The 10,106-nt window shown below is 44.7% G+C and overlaps 1 protein-coding gene across 7 annotated transcripts in view; it reads right to left on the reverse strand.

Moving 5' to 3' along the window:
- Window positions 1-77: 77 nt before the first annotated feature.
- Window positions 78-10,106, reverse strand: part of usp32 (ubiquitin specific peptidase 32) — a 76,362-nt gene continuing 66,333 nt past the window's right edge. For all 7 annotated transcript variants that reach the window (XM_031872432.1, XM_031872435.1, XM_031872434.1 and 4 more), the window contains exons 20-34: window positions 9,752-9,890; window positions 9,560-9,665; window positions 9,271-9,444; window positions 7,409-7,583; window positions 7,161-7,312; window positions 6,512-6,623; window positions 6,222-6,421; window positions 5,769-5,953; window positions 5,173-5,259; window positions 4,815-4,935; window positions 2,345-2,536; window positions 1,970-2,195; window positions 1,308-1,753; window positions 1,104-1,196; window positions 78-442 (exon numbers count right to left, since the gene is read on the reverse strand). In XM_031872432.1, the coding sequence (XP_031728292.1) occupies window positions 269-442; window positions 1,104-1,196; window positions 1,308-1,753; window positions 1,970-2,195; window positions 2,345-2,536; window positions 4,815-4,935; window positions 5,173-5,259; window positions 5,769-5,953; window positions 6,222-6,421; window positions 6,512-6,623; window positions 7,161-7,312; window positions 7,409-7,583; window positions 9,271-9,444; window positions 9,560-9,665; window positions 9,752-9,890 (2,582 nt within the window). In that variant the 3' untranslated portion in view covers window positions 78-268. The remainder of the gene's footprint in view (window positions 443-1,103; window positions 1,197-1,307; window positions 1,754-1,969; window positions 2,196-2,344; window positions 2,537-4,814; window positions 4,936-5,172; window positions 5,260-5,768; window positions 5,954-6,221; window positions 6,422-6,511; window positions 6,624-7,160; window positions 7,313-7,408; window positions 7,584-9,270; window positions 9,445-9,559; window positions 9,666-9,751; window positions 9,891-10,106) is intronic.

Raw genomic sequence — 10,106 nt, forward strand, 5'->3', positions numbered from 1 at the left:
GGGGGTGGGGCGTGGACACCGATCTCTGCGGTGGGGGTGGGGGGGGGGGGGGGTTTAGTGCTTTCACCAGGGCTTCATTGCTGTCTTGGCAAACCTCTGCACTAAAATATGCGATCAAGAGTAGAAAGTGCTGCGACGCATGTCTAAGGGCAGGGACCAGTCCGACTCTAGTCATTGGCAGTTTATCTGAATCCTTCAGAGTGGTCTGAACGTCTGCTGCTTCCTGCTCAGAGCAGGAGTAGTGCTGGCTGACGGAAGATGAGGGCCATCACTGGAGGACACAGTATTTCTTGTAGTCGGACTCAAAGTCTTCATCCATGCTACTGGTGTCAGCCATCTTCTTTCCATCGATCTTTGGCAAGAACTGGGAGTAGTCCACTCCCTGCTGCTCGTAGAAGAGGATATAGGCCGAGTCAGCGTCGATCTCCTCAGAGCGCACTTCCTGTGGGAATTGTTTATTTTTTGAGACAGAGGGTATTTGATTGATCTTCTCAAGGTACATGTCAATGAACCTCTTATGTGTTGTTACAAAAGCTGAGACAATTAAGACATGACAGGCAGATTTAATAAGGTGTGTAGTGGCATTCATCTAAAGTCAAGAATCTCCAAGTACTACATATTACAACACATTTTATTCCAATCAGTTTGAATAGATTTGTTTTAATTTGTACACCTTTATTCTGTCATTGGTATAATAATAAAATCACTGTCATATAACTGACATTTTGCTACCCAGACCCATTCATTCAAAGGTTCAGAGCATTAATTTTGCATCAAACAACTATTCGCTGTATAAAGATAGAGTGGAGTAATGTGAACCTGAGCAGAAAATGTCAGCGCTCTCCCTCTGTGTGTTTTATCCAAACTTCTCTGTGCTTTGATTGGACCGGCAGCATGTTCCACTGCATCCACATCCACCTTTTATGTTGCTATGTCTGTCAAGCTTTCCAATCCAGCACTCAATATATGCAGGTGACAATAATAATGGAGGCAGATTTACCACAGTGGACTCTTGACTTCAGACAGAATGATGCAGATTCATTTTTCGTTGGAAAGTATGCTTTCATTTTAGAAATAGACTAAAATGTGTCCTAATGCCTTACCTTACAGCTGCTGTCATTGTAACAGTACCATTTCTCATTGGGGTTTTTGGCATATGTCACATAGTGGCCTCCTCCCATGATTCCTGAATGGCACTGAGGACAGGAAGCAGAAACATATTTTAGACTTGTTTCAAAGCAGAAAGAAGCTTATTGAGAAAGCCTATTACTACTTGTATGACAGTGATGTTGATGTGTGATACTTACTGATATTGCATAGAGGTTGTAGATGGCGTCCAGACACATGTTGTCTCTGTGCTGGACCAGCAGGTTGTCAGGCTCCAGGCTGCTCTCTGTGCTGCAGTCTGAAATCAGCCCATTGCTGTCACCATTCACCAGGACCACGTCACAGTGGCTGCTGGAAGCCTCGCTGCCGGAAGATGTCTCTGAAGTGAACGCCCCTCCTGATCCAGGAGGGGCCGATGCTGTGCTCTCCTCCGTGTCGGGCTGTGGCGCATCGTCCCGTGACTCAGCCTCAGGATTAGCAGCTCCGTCCAGGTTCTCCTTGCTGTTAGAGAGGCGGTGTCTGCTGCCCAGCTGGGGCAGGCGTAGCCGGCCTGGCCTGCGGCCTCCGCTGCCGGTCTTGGGGCTTCCAGAGGGGCTGCTGGTCCGGCTAAGAGAAGGCGCTGACTTCCTGCTAGAGGCAGGGGAGGCTGTTGGGAAAGACATGTATTTAAAGACATCTCCTCTGCCATTGGGCCATTAGCTGCTTTGCTCATCTATACTTTATTTTGTTTCACAACCTGTTGGCTCTTAATCAACAAATGCTTAACAATAAAAATGCATATGTCTCTTTAAAAATGTGAGTAGTCTCAGAGCATGAGTGGCTAGCAACAGCTAAATACCAGGCTTAAATCAACATATGGTACCTTTGGGAAGGTTGCAGAAGCCAGCGGGGGCAGAGATGGAAGACAGGTTGTCTTCTCCGACCCTCAGCAGACACTCGCTCTCACTGCGGGAGTGGAGGCAGTGCTGCTCCAGGTCTCTGGGAGCCAAGAAGGCGCTGGGGTCGAAATTCTCCCTCGGGAACTTGACAATTTTCTGGGATTTGATCCAACGGCCATTTACAAACTGGAAGCGCTTCAGGTGGACAATCTGAAGAAGAGAACACACATCACACATACTGTGTTGTCTCTGAACTACGTTCAATACAAACAGTAAACACTACTGAAAAGCACATTTAGAATCTATCCCTGCGAGGCCAGAGCTAAGGTCTGACACGAACTTAGAAGTGTGCCACTGACCAGCATGGGTGGCAGCCTCCAAAGGTCCAGCTTCTTAGTGGCCAGCCGGTGAGTCTTGCACTTGGAGCAGTAGTAGAGCTCGTCCTCACCCAGCTCTTCCTCGCTGGTGAAGGCCTTCAGACAGCTGTCCAAGCTGATGGGCTCAGCCTGGGCCTGACGGGACTGCTCCACACTGCAGTGCTCCTCTACAATCTGCAGGGAGACCATGATGGTGATACTGAGAGGGGGGGGAGGTGGAATTCTTCTTTTTCACAACCACCTACTGCAACTGTCTTTGAAGGTAAAGCCAATCGATTTCTGGAGTAAAACTTTTGAGCAGAAACCACCGAATAATTCGTAGTATTTGTTGGCATCTAACCATTTGTAGTTTTCAGAATCAGCAGGCTATGCCAATTATTTGACATTGTATGCAAGTTCTGTTATCAAACTGTATTTTACCTGTTTTGTTTAGCTCAAAATACAGCTAAAGCAGCATTTTTACAAATATCCCCAGAGACATGTACCACAATACTTACAATATGTATGTAAAAACAGCCAAAATAACATGACAACCTTAATGGCACAGCCTGTAAGTCCCTGGACCCTGTGTAGCTGAGTGAAGTGAGCATTAAGCAGCTCGCTGGTAACTCTGTGTGGTCAAACGAAGGACCAAAGCACTTTCTGTTTAGCAGGTTTACTTATCTCACTTAGCTCTTTTCTTAAAACTTAGAGAATACAAGACTTTAGCTGAACTCAGTCAGTCGGCCTCACTCTGATCCATCTGCAGTAGAAGGCTCACTCTCACTTCTTAAATGTTGACAAGATTATCTCGTTGTAAGGCTCAAAGATTAATAAAGAGCTTATTTTATGTGTCTACTGCAGTACGGAGATCAAAATACAAGTGCTGGTGACAAATACTGAGTATCCTCCCATCAGTGGCGGGCCGTGCATTTTATACCTCGGCCTTCACTGTTGTCCTGCAGCTGAAATACCACCTTATAACCACATGATGGCGCCACAATTATCAGTTTCTAAGGCTGTAACTATGTACGTACCTATGTACGTATTAAATGTACGTACCTATATACGTAACGTTCGGTACGAGACTTACAATACATTTGAATAGTACTAGAGCATCTGGAAAATGCAGAAGCTTATATTCAGGAAAATATAATGTTTTCTGCGCTCATGGCGGACAGTGGTTCTCAGCTGGTCTGGCTGTGGGACCTACCATCATTCCTTAATGACAAGTCGCGCCCACAGAGATCATCTTATGATTTTACTTTCACAACTTGAGCATTGAACGTACTGCTCTGCAGTGTCTTTCCTCGTCTCAGCCCTCTGTGTCATGGTGTGTGGTACATCTCACTCAGTCAGAATGCCCATATTTGATTGGCTGAGCTGCATCACGTGATGTGATTCACTACCCGACTAAGCCTCTGCTGTTAAGTTTCATTTCACGATAGTCACGCGCTCGCCCACTGACCAATCACAGCACACTCTGCACCTTGCGGCAGAGCTGCAAGGGCTACATCCCAAGTCTCTTAATGTCATCCCCGTTTCCCTCACTTGCGTCCTTTCCTTGCGTCTTAGTCCCTCCCACCAGGGATGCATGGAGGAAACCATGCAAGGAGAGAGGAACGAGGACAGCTGATCACAGCTGGATCAGCTGTCAGTCGGCTTTAACAGCTGGAGAGACTTTTGATAAGTTTGTGTGTGTTCACATGATCACTGTACTTAATAACAGTAACTAATACTAATAATGAATAAATACACACAGTAATCACCACTGTAGAGGTGTTTCTCTCTGTAGTCTGTTAACAAACTGTGTCCTGTGTTCTGTTTATAAGCACAGGATCCATTTCTACCGGCGGAATGCGATCGTCTTATTTATGAATTATTTGCGTCTGTACGTTTTGAAATTCAGATTATGGCGTCATTATTAAATAACCCAGAATATGATTATTGTTCTCTTAATTGATAAAACTCATCAAACCCGACAATCAGAAATGAACAGCCTCACGTGACTGAATGAAATGATGATGAATGATGTAAAAAGTGTTTAGTCTCTCCAGCTCTCTCTATCTAGATCTAGATCTAGATATATATATATATATCCGTTGCACTTTTCTTCATGATGAGGTAAACAGAGCATCAAGGTGAGATAATGAACACAGTTCAACCTATATGAAAAGAAAGGGCTACACACTCCGAGATAGTCTCTCTGGAAAAAAATGAAGAAAAGAAAATAGCATGAACACACAAAATGTGTTATTGCTGTTTTCATTGAAATCCCTCGACTACTCTATATTATACTGGTGCTCCCAGCCAGGGGGAGGGGGAGTGAGGATGAGAGTGAGGGTCAGAGAGAGTGTGCTATGCTTCCCCATGTTTGTACCACCTTGTACAGTACAATGTGCTTTGGCATTACGGCGTAATATTATGGTCATGCCAATAAAGCCTCATTGAATTGAATTGAGCGTGCGTTTACCCTCTCCTGGGAGGTCTGGTAGCGGAGATGCAGGGCGGTGGGGTCCCAGTCCACAGCTATGTAAGCATTTCCTACAGAGGCCCGGTCCTCCGTACACTCTATTGCACAGCCTCGACAGAACCTGGAAACACACACAGACGGGTACAGCTGCAGTACATATTCAGCAACCAAGACATTTCTAACATTCCTAGTTTAAGTTAGCGGAAACCGATGTGCCACACTTGTACGACCCCAATACAAGAAAAAAAGTAAGATAAAGTTAAGAAAAGAATACAAAAATGTCATTGCATTGGGCCCACTGTCTCATCAACACCACATACATGACTCCCTACTTTGTTTATGAAATACTCTGTCTTACCTGTACCAAGGACACCAGGCACAGGAGTTGCCATCCTGACCCACAACCCGTAGAGTGAAGGGGTACTGGTAGCCCATACTATCATCGCTGCAGGTTAGAAGAAGAGAAAAAACTGTTCAAGCACACCGTCTGTGTGGATCCATTTTTAACAGTTTGTTGTTGTTTGTTTTTGACACTGGACAATCAACTGGCTCACGACGCCATGTGTAACAAAACCAACTCAGTCCTATTCTTCCAGTGGGGCCCTTTTGGTTGAGCCTGGCGTAAATGACACAAAATAAAGGAGCGGAAATGGATCAGGCTTTAGATAGCTGAAAGTGATAAGCTCTGATCCTGATTGTGCGGATCTGTTCAGGCCACTCTTAATCTTCACTTCACAGCTACAAAAGATCTGACAATTTCCTCTTGGTAAGTTCAGTGCAAACATACTAGCATAGCATTGTGATGTGTTTAGGTTAGCTTAGCAGAAAGAGCAGAAGCGGGGGGAGGGGGGGGGGGATCTGCTAACCAACACATCGCTCTGTCAAATGCAAAAAAACAAAGAAACAAGCAAACACAAAAACATGTGGGGCGAAAGGAGCAGACAGTCAGCCCACCAGTCCTGGGCGTGGTTGCTGGCTTCCTGTGGGGGCAGTGGGCTGGCCAGTCGGGACACTTGGATCCACACCGCATCGTACAGATCCTTCTTACTGGTGTGGACAGTGCAGGGAACTATGAGCGGCATGCCGAACAGACTGGGCCGGTTCTTCTGAGATGACAGGAAGTACAGCTCCGTACGCATCTGAGGGAGCGACGCAAACGTTAAAGTAATAGTTACATCTCGAACACAGGCGCGTCACTGTTCTGGCTTATCTATAGAGCAACTGCGATGAACTGTTTTGAGGATATATGATGTAAAGAAATTATTTTGAATCATAAATAATTCGGCAATAATACAGTACATCCAACAGCATTCAGACATTCAACTGTAAAATAGCTGACAGTATTTTTTGTTTGCACATATTGCACTGTACAATACAGCACACTGCTTTAGAACATGGAGCTCTCACCATCTTTCTGTGCATGGCGATGATGTATCCAATGAAGGGGCTCTCCTGCATCGGTGTGACATGTCCATTGGCAACCCTGTTGGAGAGAGGCGTCTCTGGGTGACAGGGCACCATGGTGCCGGGCCCACCGTTGGGGATGAGGACAGGCTGACTGCCCAGGTTGTCTTTAGCAGCAGAGCCATTGGCTATTGGGGTGATGTCTGATGAAGTTGAGAAAAAAGAGAGCCGTGGATTCAGACGGATCCACGCTGACGAGAGTGCAAAGACCGAGTGTGAGCGAACAGTCTCACCTGTCAGAGTGGGGGAGCTCAGTGACGTCGGCGAACCTGGCACGGGGATCTCAAATGCACACATGAAGCCGTTAACGGACAGACGTACCTTGTGGTTGTCCTGAGGAAAGTTCTAAACACAAGGAATTTGGACATCAGACTGCAGCACCACACAGCAGTGTATGTGTAATGGATCAGTTATATAGGTTAAAAAACACTGTTATGAAAAGTGCATTTTAGGCAGCGAAACGAGAACAAGAGTAGTGGAACCTGACTATAAAGACCATCATTGTGAAACCTTGTACCCTTTCTTAGACAATCATTATTGATTTTGTTATCGCACACAAAATGTGTGTGATGACATTGATGACATTTTCCCAAAAATGTCATCAATCTTCTGAAGTTTATTCTTCCTTCTGTGTTATCTAATGGCGCCACATATATGCAAATTAGTACGTGATGTCATCAGTCTCCAAAATGTTTGCCTCCATCCCAATACAATGTATATAAATTGAATTTTGTTTGTGGTGCTGGAGTTAAGAAATAATGTTTTTTTTTGTAATTTGGAGTAAACGGAGCTTTTCTTTGGTGTTAGAATGATGATGTTGCCTCCTGCCCTCTGTGGTGCTGGCTACACTTGGCAGCCTGACCAGTGGAACAGTCTCAGTACCTTGATGTTGGAGGTATGGACCTCAGCCAGCAGGATTTGCTCAGGCTTCAGACTGCACAGCTCACTCAGCTGTTTCTTCAGGCCTGTGTACTTTTCATCCATATTCAACCTCAGGCCGTAGCGCACAGGTGTGGAGCCGTCCAGTTTAATGACTATAAACACAGCAACATTATATGAGATTCAGGCTGTTTAAAAATCATTTTAAAAAAAGGATCACATGATCAGCATCGTTCCTTCAGCCGCCTCACCAGTGATCTCCAGATGCATGGAGCTGTCCATGGGCAGGGGCAGAGACAGGAAGTTGAAGGGGTCGAAGCGAGCGCTGATGTGTCCGCAGGTCTTACACTTCACCTGGGACTTGAGCTGACCGTGGAACAGATCCACCACGATGGAGCGGTTCCTACGGAGGTGGTTCTCCCATGCCTATAGGGTGAAGGAGATTTGACAAACAGACAGAATGGTGAGATCACACACCACTGATCCTGCAAATCCATCCCTCAGAACATACTGGAGACCAATAGAACATCAATAGAGCAACATTGGCAATTTAAAGGACAACTTTAAGGTATTGACTTCTCTCGTCGCCTCATTTTTTGACGCTCCGAATGGACACCAGAAAATGTAACAGCCCATTACCTCAACAGGCCCGATGTTCAAGTCATAACTGGCCTATTCCCCTTCATTGACTGCTACTTAATTAATTAAGATAAGATAAGTTAATCCTTTATTAGTCCTTCAGTGGGGAAATTTACAATTATTCGTCTTGCAAAGGAATTTATCAAAAAGTTGAACATTTCAGACATTGCTTGCTATGTCATTAAAGTGAAATAGACGAAACCCATGAATATGCTTTCTCCATTACGCACCCTCCATTCCACTGTGATTCACTTGTTTCATTATAACGGCTGTCTGCTGCGGCTGAAGACAACACTATGAGAATGGTGACATCGAACCCAAACAGTTATGTTGCAGCCTGGATGGCTCAACATTGATAATTGATAATTTCGCTAAGCCCCGCCCCCTGCTGCTACTCTGTCAGGCTACCATGGATCCCACACTGTCACTAACTGCCCTCCCTGCACCAACATTGTCGAATTTTAGCCAGTCTGAGTTTGAGGGGGGGGGACTTAGCAAAGAGTCAATTCTCTGTGGGTCTTACATGACCTGTGAACAGCCCCTTGCACATTGCCATTTCATATCTTGTATCATAAAAACATTGATTATAGACAATTTAAAGTGCAGTCGGTAATTTTAATAATAATAACTTTTTTTCTCATATTTGCTCGAAATGTCACTATATTCTCACAAAAGTTTATGAGACACATAATCTTTGAGAAAATCAGGTTCCTCTGCCTCCTTTTGGTGTAAGTGCCCCTCAGGGCATTTGCGGGATTCCACCGCGCCCAAAGAACAACCAATAAGAGCAACGAGTCTCTACGCTGCTGTCAATCACTGCCTGTCAACTCTGATCAAACTCTCAAACTAGGCAGCGCGGATCAAATATAAATCAAGATTCTGTTACTGTATTGCCTATTTCTAGCTTGAAATGTTTTCAGAAACATATTTGAATTACTGTTTAGCTGTAAAAGGAGAGCGTTTTCGCCAGCCAGTGCTCAGTTTTTGGTGGTTGGGTCACAAACGTTCTCATGTTACAGCTAGTAAGTTATTCTATTTAAGTTACCAACTGTAGCTTTAGTGTTTTGGTAAATACTGAAGCTCTGAAACCAAGTCTTCAGAGGCTCTAACAGACTTTGTTGTGTATAAATGCATTACATAAAACATTAATACTGTAAAAACATGAATGCTGTATTTACTGTTTATAGAACATGGACATGAAACACAATTGTGAGGCGCAAATGTTATTCTGCACTTGGAACAAAGTGCAGACTAAGCCAGCTTGCATTTTAGTGGACGGGGAAGACGGAGCTTTTAGAATATGGTGAGGTAAATGATGATTGATGTCAGACAAGATAAGGGACTGTGTGGCAGTAAAATCAAAGGGAATAGCTTTCTTTCTGTGATTGCAGATTTGAAATATAAATATAGCTGAACAGCCAGTGTTCATTTTATTTGTAGACGATAGTATTTGATGAGCAGTGTGATCTCTGACCTCAGAGGCCACCTCCCAGTCAGGCCGGCTATCGCTGTCCTTCAGCTCCACGTAGGGTTTCTCATGCACTCTGTTGAGATCTTCATGCAGACCATCCAGCAGGAAGGCTAGCAGCTCCTGGGAGTCCTGCTGCTGGAATCCATTAAAGCGTGGGGCATACTTTGCTATTGTCCACTGGAGAGGAAGGAATGACATCATAAAGTAGCACTTTAACAAGTTTAGACAGCACAGAGATTGTAAGTCAAAGTCTTTAACTATCCATGTGGGAGACAGTGATGAGGCCGCTTACCCTGAGTTTGAGTGGAGCAAGGTTCTTCTGTGTCCCGCTCCACAGCTCCATCACCAGGTCACCATAACACTTGGCCATGTGACCTCGCATCCCGATGGGGTTTGTTCTGTGAATCAATGCGGGCCGGTTATATTGAGGAGTTCAGGCTCAGGGTGGCAAGATTTATACCCAAGTGATTGACTTAAATGGCACCTGTTGAGCTCATAGAGGTGTCTCCCTGAGATGAAGTAGTCTGTGAGAGGCTTGGTGTTGCTCACACACTGGATACTAGAGTTCATGAAGCAGGTGTTGCCAAGGTTACTGAGGCCAGTGGCGCCTTTCTCTGTGGGAACTGGGATGGAAAACAATGTGTAAAAACACTACAAGGGCTAACAAGTTCTCTTTACTGACCAGCATGACCTTAAGGGCTGTTGCTATTGCACATTATGACTAACTTTTATGTCAAATATTGCATATACTGTATCTACATGGCAGCAATTTTTATATAGATAGATAGATAGATAGATAGATAGATAGATAGATAGATAGATAGATAGATAGATAGATA

This window comes from Anarrhichthys ocellatus, unplaced genomic scaffold (genome assembly GCF_004355925.1).
Source record: "Anarrhichthys ocellatus isolate YVR2014 unplaced genomic scaffold, GSC_Weel_1.0 scaffold64, whole genome shotgun sequence".
NCBI lineage: Eukaryota > Metazoa > Chordata > Actinopteri > Perciformes > Anarhichadidae > Anarrhichthys > Anarrhichthys ocellatus.